At 48.0% G+C, this 19,492-nt stretch overlaps 1 protein-coding gene across 3 annotated transcripts in view; it reads left to right on the top strand.

Annotated features, from left to right (window-relative positions):
* The window catches only part of CHD1 (chromodomain helicase DNA binding protein 1), a 1,484,343-nt gene that overhangs the window by 362,869 nt on the left and 1,101,982 nt on the right, over nt 1–19,492 (top strand). For all 3 annotated transcript variants that reach the window (XM_085632544.1, XM_085632543.1, XM_085632545.1), the window contains one exon: nt 15,751–15,840. In XM_085632544.1, coding sequence (XP_085488670.1) covers nt 15,751–15,840 — 90 coding nt within the window. The remainder of the gene's footprint in view (nt 1–15,750; nt 15,841–19,492) is intronic.

Raw genomic sequence — 19,492 nt, 5'->3', positions numbered from 1 at the left:
ATACCATCGAAGATGACTTTCTAATGGACACCTTTGCATCCTCAGAAAGACATGTAAAGACTCTGCCAATGTTGAAGGGGGTCCTCAAACCAGCCAAGGACATTTTCAAGGAACCCACCAGGGCACGAGTGATAAACCCCAGGATTGATAAGAAATACAGATCAGCACCTGGGGATCCTACTTACATCAGAGGCCAATTACCACTCGACTCCATCGTCGTAGCGAATGCATGCAAGAGGGCACACTCGCAAACGACAGGTGACGCTCCTCCCCCGGACAAAGAGTCCAAGGTGTTAGAGACCTCTGGCAAGCGAGTTGCCGCCCAAGCTGCCAACATATGGCGCATAGCCAACACTCAAGCGCTCCTTGCTCGCTATGATAGAGCGCACTATGACACACTGGAGCAAATATTCCAACATCTCCCTGACCAGTTCAAGGAAGGCGCAGAAATGCTCATCAGAGAAGGACAGCTACTCACGAATGCTTCCATCAAATGTGCACTAGATGCTGCAGACACGGCTGCCAGAGCCATAAACACAAGCGTCATGCTGCGACGACATGCCTGGCTACGGATCTCAGGATTCAAGCCTGAAGTACAAAACAATATACTCAACCAGCCCGTCAACCCCGACTAATTATTCGGGCCAGAGGTTGACACCACCCTCAAAGATAAAAAAGGACACGGACACTGCAAAGTCCATGGGCGCCCTACAAACTCAGTCCTTTCGGAGCGGCTCCTTTCGTCGCCCCGGAAACAAGGGAGCAGGTAGAGGACAGGGGTCACAACAAACATATAACAAAGGCAATACACAGACCACCTACAATAAAAACACCCGAGGTGGATATCGTGGCTCCAGTACAAAGGGCAGAGGACGTGGCTACGGCAACACCAGGTCCTCCCCCAAGAACAAGCAGTGACGCCCTCTCCCTTCCTCCCGACCACATAACACCTGTCGGGGGAAGGCTACAAAGGTTCCTGTCCACGTGGAACTCCATCACCACGGACAGGTGGGTCAAAGATATTGTAAAATACGGTTACTGTCTGGAGTTAACCTCCACTCCACCCACAATACCACCGAGAAGCCGTCCTATGTCCTCAGAGCACTTAACGCTCTTACAGCAAGAGGTGCAAAGTATGCTTCTAAAAGGCGCTATAGAGGTCGTACCCATCCACGAGCAGGGTACGGGAGTGTACTCCCTCTACTTCTTAATTCCAAAAAAGGACGGGTCGCTCAGACCTATATTAGACCTGAGACCCCTGAACCAGTACATTCTTTCAGAGCACTTTCACATGCTCACTCTACAGCAAGTCCTTCCGCTTCTCAAGCAGGGAGACTTCCTAGCCACACTGGACCTCAAGGATGCGTACTTTCACATACCCATCCACCCCTCACACAAAAAATACCTCAGGTTCACTGTTCAAGGGCAGCACTATCAGTTCAAAGTCCTTCCCTTCGGCGTGACAACAGCGCCCAGGGTTTTCACGAAGTGCCTAGCTACGGTGGCAGCACATCTACGGAGGCAGCATATACACGTCTACCCCTACCTAGACGACTGGCTCGTTCAAGCGAAGTCAGCCCAGCAATGTGCAAGCCACATGTCCCGCACCATTCACCTTCTTCACAGTCTGGGATTCTCACTAAATTACCCAAAGTCCCATCTCCAGCCCGCACACGTACAACAGTACCTAGGTGCGACTATAGACACTCTGGCGGCCACAGCTCAGCCAAATTTAGTGAGGATCAACAGCATACAACTGCTGATCTCCAAGTTCAAACCCAATCACTCACTTCCAGCGCGAGTGTTTATGCAGTTGATAGGCATGATGGCCTCCTGCATCTTCATAGTCCCGCACGCGAGATTACATATGCGCCCACATCAGGAGTGCCTAGCACGTCAGTGGAATCAGGCTCAAGGACAGTTGAAAGACCTAGTGTTGGTGAGTGGTCGGGCATACAACTCTCTGCATTGGTGGAATCCACAAAACCTTTGCAAGGGCCGACCATTCCAAGAGCCTGTCCCACAGATAGTACTGACAGCGGACGCGTCTCTCCAGGGATGGGGAGCTCATGTACTCCACTACACAGTGCAGGGACTATGGACAACACAACAAAAGAAGTTGCACATCAACCTTCTGGAACTGATGGCAATCTTCCTAGCCATGAAGGCATTCAAAGTACATCTATGCAACAAGGTCGTGTTGATCCGGACGGACAACATGACCGCAATGTACTACATACAGAAACAGGGAGGAACACACTCTCCACAGTTGTCTCATCTGGCTCAGAGCATGTGGAAGTGGGCCATTCAAAGGAACATGTTCCTCATGGCGGAACACCTCCCTGGCAAGGACAACCAGATGGCGGATCTGCTCAGCAGACACAGCCACCAGATGCACGAGTGGGAGTTACACCCATCAGTACTCCAACCGTACTTCCAGCAGTGGGGTCATCCGGAGATAGACCTATTCGCGACAAGCGAAAACGCAAAATGCCAAAGCTTCGCCGCCAGATTCCCACATCCGCAGTCGCAGGGCAATGCGATATGGATGAACTGGTCCGGCAGATTTGCGTACGCTTTTCCCCCAGCGCCATTGATACCCCTGGTGGCTCGCAAACTCCGACAACACTCCCTGACACTCGTCCTAGTTGCTCCCACGTGGGCACGCCAGCCGTGGTACACCACCTTCCTCGAACTTTCCGTGGTGCCGCATCAAAGGCTGCGGATCAAACCCGCGCATTTGACGCAGAACCATGGAGAGGTTCAGCACCCAGATCCGCAACAGCTGAACCTGGCGATCTGGCTCCTGAAGTCCTAGAGTTTGGCTATCTCAACCTGCCACCTGACTGTATGGACATCATCAAGGAGGCCAGGAGACCCACCACCAGAGCTTGCTATGCAGCCAAATGGAAAAGGTTCGTCATTTATTGCGGTAATAATGACATCAACCCGCTGGACGCATCCATCCAAAACATCATCTGTTACCTCTTACACCTATATCGATGCAATCTGGCGTACACCTCTTTACGTGTCCATTTGACCGCAATCTCAGCCTATCTGCAAACTAGGCAGCACCTCTCTCTATTCAGAGTGCCTGCCATAAAAGCATTCTTGGAAGGACTCAAACGAGTCATTCCACCAAGCCACCCACCGGCTCCAATGTGGAACCTCAACTTGGTCCTCACACGCCTGATGGGTCCACCCTTTGAACCTCTACACTCATGCGAGATTCAATTCCTTACCTGGAAAGTGGCCTTCCTTGTAGCGATCACTTCCCTAAGAAGAGTTAGTGAACTCCAGGCACTAACCGTTCAAGAGCCATTTATACAGGTTCACGCCAACAGGGTCGTACTACGTACCAACCCCAAATTCATGCCCAAAGTAATATCGCAGTTCCACATGAATCAGACTATTGAACTGCCAGTTTTCTTCCAAAACCCACAAACTGTTGCAGAAAGGGCACTACATACACTAGATGTACGGAGGGCCCTCATGTACTACATCGATAGGACTAAACCCTTCAGGAAGACAAAACAACTGTTCGTTGCCTTTGCCCCACACCACAAAGGTAACGCCATCTCCAAAGCAGGGATAGCCAGATGGATAGTTAAGTGTATTCAAATCTGTTATCAAAAAGCAAAACGCACATTAACTATTCCACCACGAGCCCACTCAACACGTAAGTTGGGGGCTTCCATGGCCTTCCTAGGAAATATTCCCCTGCATGATATATGCAGAGCAGCCACATGGTCCACTACACACACATTTACAAAACACTATTGCGTAGATGTGCAGTCAAAACAGCAGGCAGCTGTAGGACAGGCTGTTCTCAAAACACTTTTTCAGACCGCTGCAGCTGGCACGGGTAGCCGCCGCCAATAGAGGGCACTGCTATGTATTCTATGCACAGATATGAATTCAGCAGCCCACATGCCTCGAACTGAATATGCTACTTACCAGTATGCATCTGTTCTTGGCATGTAGGGCTGCTGACATTCATGTCGCCCTCCCTCCTCCCCGGCGCCTGTCGCAGCTGCAGCTCTCAGAATTACTGCAAGCATGGTCATCACTTTCTGTATCTACTCCATCACTGCCACAATGGCGAAAAACAATCTGAGGATGGAGAGGATGCCCATGCGCACTGTAGTCCAGGGGAGGAGTCACCTATCCAAGGATACTTCGAAGACTCTTCCAGGACAACAACGTGCAAACATCCGGACCCAACACTAGGCGGCGATCTATGCACAGATATGAATGTCAGCAGCCCTACATGCCAAGAACAGATGCATACTGGTAAGTAGCATATTCATTACCTCTCGAAGTGGTGGTGGCACCTGAAGAATCTTCATCCCCGAGCTTGCAGTCTTTTTCTAAACAGAAGATTTCCCATTGAAATCAATTAAGCGCCCGAAGGCTCAAAAGCACCCTGCACCCAGCTGCCCGAGTGGCCCTGGCAGTGTAACCTCTACACCTATCTACTTCCCCATTTGCTCTGAGCAAATGACCAGGAGCCCAGCTTCCACAGCTGCGTGACCTGATAGTCAGCAGCCACCAACCAAGGCCCCCCTGCCTCCCATAGGATAACATTGGGCCTAACTCACTCTGCACCCGGCTGCCCCTGTGCCGCTGAGGGTGCAACAACTGTACCTACCTGACCCTGGAATACCCCAACGTCTGTGCCCAGAACCTTAACTTTGCCAGTCGAGTACTGAGTCTAGGTACCCAGTACTGGATTACAAAAGAAACGAGAACATACCATACCTGCAACTTGAATTTTCTTCCATAGGGAATCATTGACTGTTTTTTATGAAATGTCTTACTTCTAAGTGTCAACTTTTAAAATAGCAAAATATTACCTAAAAATCCTAGTAGTAACTAAGTCGACTTTTATCACTTGTTTCTCAGAACTGTCCCAGGACTGAATCTAGGATCCAGTCCTGGAATTACAAAAGTAATCCTAAGAGTAATCTATTGCAAATAACTTGAAACTTCCATTGAACTCAATGCATTATTGTGTTTAAAATTGTGTTGCCAATTGCAACAACTTGTAATTATCTACAAAAGCCAATTGCATATTGCAAAATTTACCTAAAGCATCTCATTCTGAGAAAGTATATTTTAATACCTATTATTGGTTCTAAACTAAAACAAGCATATATTTTTTATATATAAATCATTGGCGTAGAGTTCAGTTATTGAGTGTGTGAGACCATGCTGGCTGAGTGTGTGCAACAAATGCTATACACTGTCCTCTGATACTGCCTTACTGCTGGACCAAGTTACTACTTTAAGAGAGTAAGGTTATATCTAACTTTAGGCTCTGCCAAACCTCTGGGTACTGTGGACTCTGTACACACTGTACCTATTTGGGAACAGTATATACAGAGCCACTTTCTCACATTACCTTGCACATAATGTTCAGTCAAAATCCCAGGAACATGCAGAGAGTGAACACAGCGATGAGTTCTCATGTGAAAGCAGCCATATAAAATTTTGCAAGAAATAAAGACGTGTAGTAACGTGTGCAGAGCAAGAGGCATGCTGCAACGTGCTCATGCTAACTTAGTGAAGGTGGCAATTTCCCTATGGGCCATGTGACAAATTCAGGTTGCCCAGTACCACAATGAAAATGCAAGTTGTGCGAGAGGAAGATGCTTTTCTCACAGAAAGCTCAGTCCAGTACATTTCCATACTTTGGAGACCCGATGAAGACTGCTGCTGACCATTTCAGGGAAGGGAGAAGGCCTTAGTTGTCACCCCAAGGGTGCAATACTTTGCCCAGCTTACCTCGGCGCAGGCAATGGATGATGCCCCTCCATGTGACAAGTACACTCACAGTGGAAACTGCCATCAAGCATGTGGCAATGGTAGCTGCCACACACTAGTGTTTTGCCAACTCTGTCAGCTTGCTCTCCCTCTATGCCCTACAGAATTGGGAAGAGATGAATAAACTAAGCAAGCGCCTCCCTGAAGTCCATTGAAAGAGATTGCAGGATCCGGCAGCGGAATGTAAAGCTGTATCAAATGTCAACCTTAAATGCACTTGTTCGAGGCATATGAGCTGCATAATTCACACTCTGTGCATAGATCGCCATCTGGTGTTGGGCTTGGATGCTTGCACCTTGTTGTCCTGGATGAACTCTTTTGTTGTCAGGAGATAGGTGACTCCTCCCTTGGATGATAGTGTGCATGGGCATCGACTCCATCCTCAGATTGTTTTTTTCCGCCATCGGGTTCGGATGTAACTTCAGCGCTCTGGTTCGTAAATTTTTGACGTGCAAAGCATATCAAGCTCGATGGTATTGTTTTCAATCGTGCGCTACTCAAATACTTGATTCTGGTCGTCGACGCGGGCCGCTGGGATTATTAGCGCTACTCGGGCCTACCGCTTATGAAAAGGACTTAATAAAAAAAATGCCCCCAGCACAAGGTGTGCAACCTCGGTCTTTCGCCCGAGCACGAAAACTGCCAAGCCTGCGCCGCCTCCCGCTGCAAGAAGACCATCCGTGATCGCCGGGCCCGACAAAACGTTATGGCGCAACAAGCTACACCTGTGCCAGAAGACCTCTTCGGTGAAGGTCCTGATGTTTCAGCGGCAGAAGATTCGGAGGATCTGGACATCGTTCCCGAGGCAGACGACTCCGACTCCGATGACCTCATCACTCCAGGTCAACATGTGAGTACAAGTGCCCCTGCCCCTGCCCCGAGAAAAAGAAGGCACCGGTCAAAACTTCGGCTGCAGGCCCCAGTCGTGACTGAAACAAAGCTTCAGAAGCCCCGCCCTCGGCTCCGAAGACAAAAGAAAAGCCATCCGGCAGCTCGGGACCGAGCAAGCTGCATATCAGTGCCCCCCAGACACCGTTGGCACCGGAGCCAGGAGCTCATCCTACTCCTGCAATTCCCAAAAAGACATCGCCACCGAACACCTCGGCACTGAAGGAGGAAAATGCCTCGGATCCGAAACCGAAACATTCGGAAACGAATAAGATTTCTGACGCGACACCGAAGTCGAAGGATCCAAAAACCCCTTCAAAGGCTCCAGAGCAGAAATCTAAACCTCGCTCGGAACCGAAAAAGCGGCACCGAAAGCGGTTACCGAAGGGGAAGAACTCTTTCGGCCGGATCCCATCGATCCGAAACAGAAAACTCTCCAAGTGGACCCAAGACAGGTCATATTGTCAACGTTCCACACAAGAAGAGGAAGTTGGACACCCCACACATCCCTGATGTGCCTGTAAAGAAAAGAGACTGTGCCACTTCACCTCTAAGACCCTCTTCTCCTGTTCTCCCCACTAAGCCTTTCTCTCCTCCAAAGTCTCCCATACTTTTCCATACTCGCCACCACCACAGGATGACTATGATTTAGGGGTTGAAGGAGGGAATAATGACCCTTTCACTGACCCTAATGACAACACAGACGTGCCACAGGACCCATGGGATGTCTATGATGACCCAGTATGTCCTCCAGACCTTCCTGATCCCGATGTATACCCGTAAAAGCCATCTCCCGCAGATGACAATATTGGCTTTAGTCAGCTCATTGATAGGGCTGCCCAGTAACATGGTGTTCAAATGCATTCGGACCCCACAGAGGAAGACTTCCTTCTAGACACATTTGCACAGTCACAAAGGACAGTACCAACTTTACCCATGTTAAGAGGTGTCATTAAACATGCCCCAGACATATTCAAAGACCCTGTAAGGGCTAGAATTCTGAATCCTAGAATTGATAAATATAAACCCGCCCCAAATGATCCCACCTACATCAAAGGTCAACTTTCCTGAGATTTCCTAGTAGTAACCAACGCTAGAAAGCTTGCCAACTCTCAGACGTCCGGTGATGCTCCACCTCCAGACAGAGTATAAATTACTGGACGCTTTGGGCAAACTAGTTGCTGCCCAGGCAGCTAATCACTGGAAGATAGCCAATGCGCAGGCATTACTTGCCAGGTACGATAGGGCTCATTACGACGAGTTTGAATCCCTAATGCAGCATTTGCCTGATCAGTACAAAACCAAAGCCAATGCTTTGATTCAAGAAGGCAAATAAAAAAAAAATGCATGAATTAATTGTGCCCACTGCAGCAGATACCGCATCTAGATCCGTCAACACTAGTGTGTTACTAAGACATCAGCCGCTAAATCAGGAACAGCTTTTTGGTCCTGCTGTAGATACAGCTTTAGAAAAATGAAAAAGGACACAGAGACTGCTAAATCCGTGGGAGCATTACAGTCTCCATCCACACGAGGGTCCTTTCGACGCGCCTTCTATAGAGGAGTATCCAAAAACATCAGTACAGACACGGTTGCTTCCTCATATAAAAACACCACACAAACATCAACCAATAAGGGATATTTTAGAGGTAGATACAAAGGAAGTAACAACAAGGGTAGAGGCCGCGGTAAAAACAACACTCGCTCCTCTCCCACTAATAAACAGTGACTTCCCTCCACTCCCTCCAGACCATTCCACTCCGGTCGGAGGGAGACTCTCACAGTTCCTACCTGTCTGGAATTCCATCACTACCGACAACTGGGTGAGACAAATTATCCAGTATGGTTACTGCCTGGAATTTACTGCAAGTCCCCCCCACCATACCACCCAAGCAGCGTCCGATGTCCACAAAACATCGGACACTCCTCAAACAGGAAGTTCTCTCACTGCTTCAAAAGCATGCCATAGAACCAGTCCCCATACAGCATCAAGGAACAGGAGTATACTCCCTGTGTTTCCTAATCCCCAAAAAGGACGGTACTCTACAGCCAATACTGGACCTCAGACCTCTCAATCTCTACATACAATCAGATCATTTTTACATGATCACTCTTCAACAAGTCCTTCCACTGCTTCAACAAGGCGACTTCCTTGCCACATTAGATCTGAAGGACGTCTACTTCCATATTCCCATACACCCTTCTCACTGGAAATGTCTAAGGTTCTCAGTGGACGGCCAACACTATCAATTCAAAGTTCTCCCATTCGGGTGACCACAGCACCCAGGGTATTCACAAAGTGCCTTGCGGTTGTAGCGGCGCACTTGCGAAGGCAGCAAATCTATGTATTTTCATTCCTGGACGACTGGCTGATAAAAGCCGAGTCACACAACCAGTGTGTTCGCTATACATAACAAACTGTTCAACTGCTACACAACTTGGGGTTTACTATAGACTATACCAAGTCGCACCTTCAGCCCTCCTACCTACATCAGTATCTAGGAGCCACAATAGACACTTCCAAAGCCCTAGCATGCCCCAATCCAGCCAGAATAGCCAGTATGCAAACACTCATGACCAAGTTTCAACCCCAACACTCTCTTCCGGCACAAGTGTTTATGCAGCTCATAGGGATGATGGCCTCTTGCATTTTCAGTGTACCTCACGCAAGACTTCAGATGCGCCCTTTACAAGAATGCTTAGCATGTCAGTGGAACCAGGCTCAAGGTCAACTTACAGATCTGGTGTTGGTGGACTGCCGCACCTATTGCTCTCTGCAGTGGTGGAACACACAAAATCTTTCCAGAGGGCGGCCGTTCCAAGAGCCAGTTCCACAGATAGTGCTAACAGCAGACTCTTCACTCACCGGCTGGGGAGCTCATCTCCTAAACCACACTATTTAGGGCAGTTGGACCACTCAACAAAGAGCGCTTCACATCAATCAACTAGAACTACTGGCAATATTTCTAGCGTTAAAGTCCTTCCAAACACATCTCCTCAACAAGACTTTCCTTGTCCGCATGGACAATATGACAGCCATGTATTACATACAAAAACAAGGAGGGACACAGTCTTTGCAGTTGTCTCACCTAGCACAAAGCATATGGAGATGGGCCATTCCACAAAACATACATTTTCTGGCGGAACATCTGCCAGGAGTGAACAATCAGATTGCGGATCTGTTAAGTCGTCAAACTCAACAGATAAACGAAAGGGAAATTCATCCAGAAGTTCTTCAACCCTTTTTAGGTCTCGCCTAGCGACGCGGCGCATTCGCTACTCGCGTGGTGAGATCTATTGTCAGCGATTTTCTGGTGAAGGGGGTCAGGAGATGTGCACGCCCAGGGTGTCCCTTCTCTGGTGATCTCAGCCTTTACTTTCACGCACTCCCACCGCGCTTTCACTTTCGTGCGCTCGATCTCAGCTTTCACTTTTGCGCGCTCAAACAATGCCCCTGCTGTACTTGTCACACAGAGTGCTGCGTTTGTAACCAAGGACGCTTTCAGGCTTGTTCTAATTAACGTGCCGGCCCGATCGGCTTTCAATTACCAACAGGACGCTGTCCTTCACGTTGCCCCGGCTGTGCTTAAACACATCAAAAGGACGCTGATGTAGCTACTTGAAATGACTGAAGGACGCTGTCCTTGAATCTTGCCTTCGCCGCCTTTCAAATCACTACAAGGACGCTTGTCCTTAATATTGCCCCCGCTGCACTTTCAGCCAACGCTACATGCCAGCTTAATATACATATATGTCAGACTTTGGCGAGCTGGATACCGATGTAAATAAAGACTTTGCGGTTTCTCAGCTACCGTGACGGGGCATGTTATTTTCTGAATACAATATTCTGGACGGTATTGAGAATGTTCTGTGTATAGCTACGATGCTTAGACGGGAAATATGACCATATTCTCCTCACCTAGTCTCCTCGTAGCTCATATTTTCATATCATTCACTAACCACTCAAGGATGGTGTGTGATTTCATTTGTCATATTGTAACGCGTCCGCAGGCCTTCGCCGCACAGGACGTTTTTTTTAAATATCTTCGATCCATAGAATAACCTAATCTGCGCTCCCTGCCAGTTGAGCCTGCAGATAGTCACCCCCCCCCTCCACCCCCCCTCCCCCTCCCACCTAAGTGCTCAAGGGGCAAGTCATGATTCCTGTCCTCTGCTTGGTCACATTCTGACATCACCCCCCCAAGCGACCCACTTCTCTTGCGGCTGCTTGGTGCAACAGGTATCCGTGCAGGCTCTTTGGGCTGGAAGAGATCAGCTCTCCATTGCTGAACCTTGTGTGCGTCACTTTGCAGTAGCAGCAGCAACAACACAAAGCCGATTTGAAAGCAGAAGTTACTGACAGGGTGGCTCGTTTGCAGTGCATCGATTTTTCACTCCACGTAGTGATGTTTTATTATAATGGCGAACTTTAGTCAAGTGATACGGTGGGTCTCGGAGGTTGGTGGTGTTCAGGGCGTCAACTGCAAAGGAAGACTGAGGTACCTCTTTTCCTAGACAGAGGAAGTCGCCTCTGAATAGTGGGTGCTGTTTGTGGTACAGTGGGTTACTGCCTCGAATTCCACTCCTCCAAATATCTCACTACCGTGTTTTCAGCTGTCACCATTTCTGACTCTGGTGCCCCCATGCTAGCACGGCAAAGGAGTTTTTGCAGCTTGAATCTCTTCTGGATTCACATGCTGTGCATTATTCCGCCATCTAGTGGATGGGTCCGTAATTGTAGTATTACTTTTCTTTTCTTTTTTTTTTTTTTGTTGCTGGGCCTCGACATTCCACCATTTGGTGTTCTCCTGTGACGTCGAAGGGTTTCCTCCGGAAGCTCACACCTTTGTTCGCCATCTTGAGATTCTTTTTTTCCGCCGTTGGGTCTGGATCAATACGGAAGGAACTCCCAAAATTGGAGAGAAGAAACGACGAAAATAAGGAAAAAACTTCAGAAGAGCAGTAGAACGTTTCGACCTTAGTTTTCAAACACAACTACTGTAGTTCGACGAAAGGTGAAAACGGAATCTTCGACGATCAGAGAATTCGCATGCAGGGGGCTCACTGTGCGCGGTAATGGACAAGACATTGTTCAAGTTCTGCAAAAATTGTCACCAAGTAGGCTCAGAAAGATCAACACCCAGTCTGCAATGTTTGCCTGCTGCTGGATCACCAAAATGAGGACTGTAACACGTGCTCCGACTTCACCCCGAAGACGTTGAGTGTGAGAGAGACAGCAAAGAGCCCATTACATAATTCAAGGCCAAGGATCACCACCTTCGCTGCGAGACCTGGGCGTCTCCAGTGAGGAGGAGGACAACGTCACCAAACACCCAGAAGGCGACGAGGACAGAAACTTTATGGTCGTGGAGGTCGAGAAGAAGATTTCAAAGGAGGTAGGAGAGTCATCGACCTTGAAAAAACTAGAAGGGTCTCGAAAATCTGACTCTAGATCTACGAAGGGTGCCATATGCACCAAAGAAGTAAAGTCAAGTTCTTCATCTTGCCGCTTAACGGGACTTCCGATGCTGCAGCCGCCCAGAAAGAGGTCGCTGCGGGAACGCCAGGACCAACAGGAGCAGCACAGCACAAAATCTGGGTTACCGGACCCCTTGCAACAACCAAGGTTTGTTGTGTCCGGACCGGACACCAACACAGAGGAATACCTACCTGCACCTCGAGGGACTTCAAGGACAGTGGGACCCACACAGAGAGTGGCCCAGCTGTCCTGTTTGCCCCTTTTCTGCAGAACCAAGGAGAAGAATGAGCCTACGACTGTCACCTTAAAGTACCTCTGAACCCCTGCACCACACCTTGAGTCGGAGGTAGATGACGGTGCCAACGGTGTCCCAAGACCCTCAAAGGCTGAGTACATCCTTGGGTTTGCCCAGATTGGACTCAAGTCGCAGCCTGCTGCCTCTGTGTGCAGGCCCCCACAACCGCAAGTGTTTCCTGCAGCACAAACCTGACTCCTACAAGCACCACTGCACCGGAGTCCCACAGCCCAAGGAGAATTGGACCAATGGTGCACCTAGGTGCCCATGCATCTTAAGGGCTGAGCTCCCCTGTGGGTTAACCCCGGCTGGCCTCCCAGTCCCAGCTTGCAGCCTCTTTTCAACCGTACCAGTTCCCGTTGCAGTGAACGGGGCATCCTATGCTGAAACACACCTCTACATACTCCCCTGTGCCTCCCGAGGCAACATTTTGATGTTGCCTTGGACCTTGCCCCCTGTAGGAAAGTGCCCCTTTTTGCATGGTTACCCCCACTCATTTTGCCTGACACATGATACACTTTTGACGTGGTGTGCCCTGGGACCCTGTACCTTAACACCCACACACTGCCATTGCAGGATACAGGTTATGGTCTAGAGAAAAGTTAATAGTCGACATGGCACACATCCTTGTGTGCTATGCTTGCAACCCACTGCTTGAGGTCTACGTAAGTCACCCCTCTAGCAGCTTGCACGAGCCCTAAAGTGGTGTGAGCCCTGTACCCCTACAGTGTCCGAGTTCATTCTTAGACATTGTAAGTGCAGTGAAGCCATAAGAAGTATATGGTCTTTGAGTTGGTCATCATGAACTCCACACTTCCGAAGAGGCTTCACAGAAACCTGGGAAGTTTGGAGAAAACTTCTCAGCACATTAAACCGACACTGATGCCAGTGTGGGATTTAATGCAAAATGCACACAGAGGGCAGCTTAGAGATGCCTTCTGAAAAATGGCTAGCCCGCCATTTGACACCACCAGACAGGTTTCTGGACCCCTGGGTGGAGAGCCTCTGCTCTTGGTGTCCAGAAACAAAGCCCATCCTGGGCAGAGGTGTCCAGTCTTCTCCCCCAGAATGGACTGGGTCCATGAAAGGGGAAGCTTCAAAGCCCTGCCACCTTTGGAAGATGTCCCTGCCTTTTGCTGCCCCCAGCAACTGGCTCCCACCGGTTCTGACCCCCCACTTAGGGCAGGAGAATCAGTGGGAAAACCAAGCTTGGAAGAGAGGTGTGCCCACCTTGCCAACCCCACCCCTCAGGTGGGGGAGGCGAGGTGAATCACGCATCTCAATTCCCTCCATCGGTAGATGAGGGGGCTCCACCAATTAGGAAGAGACTCATGCCACCCTCACATTGGTCCCGACCTACACACCCCTTTTCAGGGCCGACCTGCAACCTTGCCACCTCACATTCGAGGAAGAAAGAATGACCGAAGAGCCGTGCTGACCCAGGAAGAGAACACCTACTGCTTTGGCCCCAGCCCTACCGGCTTGTCCCGATTCTGACCTGCCTACAGCGAAGAAACCGGAGTAGCCAGCAGCCCCACAGAGCCTGGAGGACCTGTCCTGCACTTACCTTACAGACTCTGTCTCCTGTGAGCACCGGATTTGCTCAACAAAGACTCCAGTATCTCCAGATGTGTGTTAATCTGTGGGTGTCACTAGCAGCCCAGCGCAGAGCCAGCACAGCCTGTGCCCTCCTTGGTAGCAGTCCATCTTAGGGGGACACAGTGCTTCTCCTGCACGTCTCCCCTTTACCTTGCACCAATGCGGGAAGAGTCTCCAGGCCAGGGGATGTCGGGAGGCCAGTTGCACCTTCCATGTGCACAATCCAATCTGCAGCCTGTGATGTCTCTCTGCCCTAGACCTGAATGTTGAGTGGTGCTGTTCTCACACTGGTTTCCCCACCGGCCCCTGTGCAACACATCAAATCGCCCCTCACACGGTCACAAGGCAAGTGAACACTTCAGACCCCCGATGGGGGAGGGAGTGCTCCAACTAAATGAGCTTGGGTGTGCAGACCCGTTGTGGCAATCCAGCTATACCGCGGGCCAGCTGGATCTGTGGCATTTAAACCTGCAGGGAAGAAAGATCGATCTTGTGGTCATTTTTATCCACACCTCCTTCTCCTGCCGTCACCAGTACCCCTGGTCTTTGTTCGGGCCAGCCACTTTGTGCGGGGTCACAGCTCCCAGCTTTGGCTAGTGTCTGGCAGTTGGGCCCAGTGCAGCCTCATGTGAATCACCTCCAGCCGGGCCTCCGTAGGGGTGGTCCTGTCTGAACGGCGGTGATCTCCAACTGGGCTATATCTGCCGCAGAGGATCCGGCACCGTTGCTGCTCGCGGCCCAGCTGTCAGCCCTCGTCTTCACTCCCAGGCCCTGGAGGAAAGACCAAGCCTGCCCAGGCCAGCAGGGATAGTGCAGGCCACAGGTCCAGCACCGCAAATGATGGCATTGCTTTTATGGAGAGGTGCCTCACCTCGCTATTGTAATCATGGCACTACCACTCAAGAAGGAGATAGTGGGACAGAGTCTGGAGATCAGAAGGTACCTCTAATGAGCTAGAGTGTTGTCGGACAGGCGAAGCACGCAGTGCTCCTTCGCAGTTCATCCGTCCAGATCGCCACCGTGGCATGTCCCCTCAGAAACGTAGTTTGAAGTTAAAGTTTAAATATGTAAGCAGATTCAAATTCGCTCCAAAGCCATATGCCTATTACATTGCCTCCCTGACTGTCTTTCCAGCATTCATTCAACCTTTTTGTTAAGCTAAGAAAGAAATGTTGGTTGGCAGTGTTCTAGAAAAGTAATATGAATAGCACTAGAGTCACTGGTAGGTATGTTTTTCTTTCTGCTGAAGAAATTATCAGTTAAGGACCACCTGGTATTTTTGCTAGTTTAACTTAGATGGAGAAAGATGTCTTGGTTCATATGCAAAGGTTGTTAATGTTACACAGATCGATATTTTTTTCCCCCAGATTCATCAATTTTCATATGATCATTGTAGAAAGACTAGTCAGTTTTTCCCAAATCATGGTCAATTAATTAATTTGAGTCGTGCACCAATCATTGGTATTTTAACAACCTGTAGTTATGATTTCATACATCTTCTACTATTTGCTTCAGAGTTTTGCAACATTGTGATATCCCAGACCTAGATAACTAAAGATTCACCATGCACTAAATGCAGTATGTGTAAAGTAATAGAATCTGTAAACTGTTAATGTATGTTTTTACAAAATCCCTCTTAAATGTATAATTCTTTGTTTTGTAGATTAGAACCCATGAATGGATGCATATGCAGACCAGGCGCTTAAAATTCAATATAATTTTAACAACGTATGAAATTTTGTTGAAGGATAAGGTACGTAACAATGACACCAAAAATGTAATGTGCTTAATATTTTGACTATTATTCATTTATTTCTCTTCAGTCTGGTATAGGCTTTTCCTAGAAACAGGCAAATGCATAGTTCATGTAACCTCTCACAATCCTCTATTATTCTTTCTGGTGTTAATCATTATTAGAAAAATAACATGGCCATGGTTCTCATTGAGTACCATATTTCTCCGTCATGGGATTACCTCTGATTTCTGCAAATAATGAATATTCAACTACATAGAAGCAAGCTATGCAGCAGGTCCCTTGTCGTAAAGACAAGGGAATTTGTTCTTGTTACATTCTGGCTCAAACAAAAGGACCCAAACAGGAGTTCTGACCAATTCTCAATCCTAACAAAACGTCAAAAAATGGATAAAGAAAGTAACATTCAGAATACTGCACTTACATCACATTATTCCCACAATTAAAATCAAGAAGACTGGATGCTTGCAGAAGCCTTCATGATGCCTATTTCCAAATTTGAGTTGCAGTTAAACATCAGAAATTCCTAAGGTTCTAGGTAGGCAACAAACTTTGGGTTTGAAATTCTATATTCAGTCTAAAGACGGTGTTAAGTACATGGCGATAGTAGCCACACACCCCATAAAACAAAATATTTGTGTCTGTCACTATCTAGATGTATTAAAGTGATGGATGGTATGCTTGAATTAATCTCAGCTACTTGTATTTACTCTGGGCCACATCCCAGTCCATTGTTTTTTTGCACACCATGCCACCTCAGTTTAGACCCGGCCACATGTAAATCAGTTTTCACCCTGCTCCAATGTGAACAGTCCAGCACAAACTGATGGGCCAGGTCCTCTCTGAATTGGAACACAAGCAACCTATGACCGGTTTCACCCCATTTATGATTTAGGACTCAAAGCCTGTTAGAGCTTGGTTCCAGTGGCAGTATGCATGGGACCCATGTCTGGGTATATTCTTCCCACTGAGGTTGACACAGTAAAGTATACAGAAAAGTGATGGATGGGTATGCCCAGTGATGTTCTAATTAAATATGGCAATGAGACATTAGATTACATTGTGGCACCCTGTGGGTCAACTGTGTTCAAGCTTGGAGTGAGGTCAATCCCAATTACTTTCTGGCTAGACCTCCAGAGAAAGAATTGAAAAGAATCGATGCTTTCAGAAAAATGTTTTGATAGATTTTTCGATCCAGTTGATTCCTCACCTTTTGAACATTCTTTTGACTGGAATCTGAAACTTAAAAAGCAGTACCCCTGCACACCGGTAGGTGGCATCATTTGACTCCACGCCGACTTCATTCCGTTCCAGAAATGGCGCGCAAAACTGCTTATAGATGCCACTCACGTGTGCGGATACAAGTTTCTTTCGCACCACCAGGCTCGGCTGAGTTCAGTCTTTGAGTGTGTGACATCATGTCTTGCCTGATTGTGTACAATAAATGCTCAACAATACCCACTGACAAAGCCTTACTGCTCGCCCACACTACCACAAATATAAAGTAAGGTATTATCTACATTAACCTCTGTAAGACTTTGGGAATCCACTGGACTCTGTGCACCCTATACCTTTGTTTGGTATATTTATACAGAGCCAGCTTTCTACATATCCTAAATGGGCTCTTAGCTTTTACATTGATCGTACAAGGGAACATCGTGTGGACAATCCGCTTTTGTGGGATTCGCTGAAGCAAAGGGGAAAGGCAATGCATTAAAGGATCATCTCTAATTTGACGATGATCTGAATTAAAATCTGCTACGCATTGGCCAAGAAGCAACCCCGGCAAAGTTTTGCGTTCTCATTCCGCCTACGCGAAGACTGCTACGGCACACAGAGTGCTGGTTTTGTATATTTGTCAGGCCACACGCATAATGCCATATGTTTACACAGCACTGCAGTCTGGACAGCCAGGTCCATATAGATGGGCATTTTGCCTGCTCGTCCAGCAATATTTGAGTCACACCACCTGGGAGGTTCCGTGCATCAATTTCCGGAACAGAACAATGTTGCCGTGGAGCCGCACGACACCACCTACCGGTGCGCATTTGTACTGCTTTGAAAGTTTCTGATGAGTACTGCTTAAAACGTTTCTGGATCCAGTCTCACTCCTTGGGAATGTTCACAAGGTGAGGAATATGCACATATATAGACTATCTGCCAGAAAGTGTGTTACTAAAGGTAAGTAACTTGTTCTTTTGTTATGCCAGTCTAAAACTATTAATGCTGTTTGCCTCCTGGGCAGGTACACACTATGCCCTCTTGGAACCTGGCTAGTAACCTCTTGCATTCTGTTTGGAGGACCTGAGGGTATCAATACCCAAACTATAGCGGATAGTCGCGATGCAGGCAGGTATGTACTCTAAGCTGGTTTGGACATTACAGACCTCATCAGCAGAGTTATTGGCACTATTATCGCACTTAAGAGGTACACCTCGATGCGATCACCTGGGTTTTCAGGTGATGTGCATGCATCTGTAATGGACATGTCCTTCATAGGCTCACAGCTATTAGGACAAATGTTGATTTGGAAGTAGGAATATTCAAGGATAATCCTGCCACAGCACAATCCTTGGTGCTTTTGATATCAGGTAAGCAATTTCCCTACCTATACTGGAAACTCAGAGGCTATTCAATGTGCCTAGCTTAGAGAACTATTATATCAAAGGGGGATGAGGAGCTCAATATTTACGGAGGTACTACCCCTATGTTCCTCCCAGAAGTAAACTAATCAACCTTCAGAGTAGGAGTAGTTGCCCATAGGCCAAGTGGTCACAAAGTGGTGAAACCGCAAGACTAGTAAAACTGTCGCGGGGCGACCAAAAGCTCAGAACCTAATGCCCAGACACACAGTTAGGGTGTCATGCTTCATCATTTGGCGCTCCTCGTCTGGCCGACGCTGCAATGTCTGACGGGCCTGGGGGCTCTTTGTTGGAGATCTTTTGATCCGAATGCACCTTTTAAGTGAATACACGAGAGGGGGCAGTGCGAAAGTGTGTTCAGTGAAAAGTGTCTCAAATAGACTCTGGTGTTCTAAAAGCAATTTTATGGGGTGAGAGTATCGGGACTAAGTAAAAACAGTGGTGCTATTGTACAGTCACAATATACCTAGATAGCTATCAGCAAAGTGAGGTCGACATGTTTCATGTCTTGATTGCCCAAAGGGTCAGTTGGCATTTCATCAGGATCAAAAATAGTGGTTTAGCGCCCTCTGAGGGGTATGAGACCTCCTTTCTAACAAAGGATGGGCACTCAATATGTACGATACTGCACCTGAATGGTTGCAGCGCAACGATTCCACCTAAAGGAGAGCGAGAAAGAGAGACAAGAGGTGGAAAAGCATATGCGACCGGATTAAAAATAGGTAGCCTATATCCACAATGCAAATTCAATTGTTCATTTTTAAATGCACTCAGAACTGATGGTGTACGCCTTCAAGACTAGTGAGTGAGACGAGAGTTCCTTTTTTTTTTTTTTTTTTTTTTTAAAGACCTTTATTGTGCTAAAGAATGGTCACACCGCGTCACGCCAACAACCCGGAGGCAGGCCGCAATATCAACAAGTGTTTACAATTAAGGTGTACCAGATTAGGAGACGTAAACAATGTAATATCCTAACATTCATGGCGATACACACCCTCAACCCTGGTGAG

Source organism: Triturus cristatus, chromosome 2_1, assembly GCF_964204655.1.
Source record: "Triturus cristatus chromosome 2_1, aTriCri1.1, whole genome shotgun sequence".
NCBI lineage: Eukaryota > Metazoa > Chordata > Amphibia > Caudata > Salamandridae > Triturus > Triturus cristatus.
Note: the sequence above shows the minus strand (reverse complement) of the source record. Positions and strands in the feature narration are given on the sequence as shown.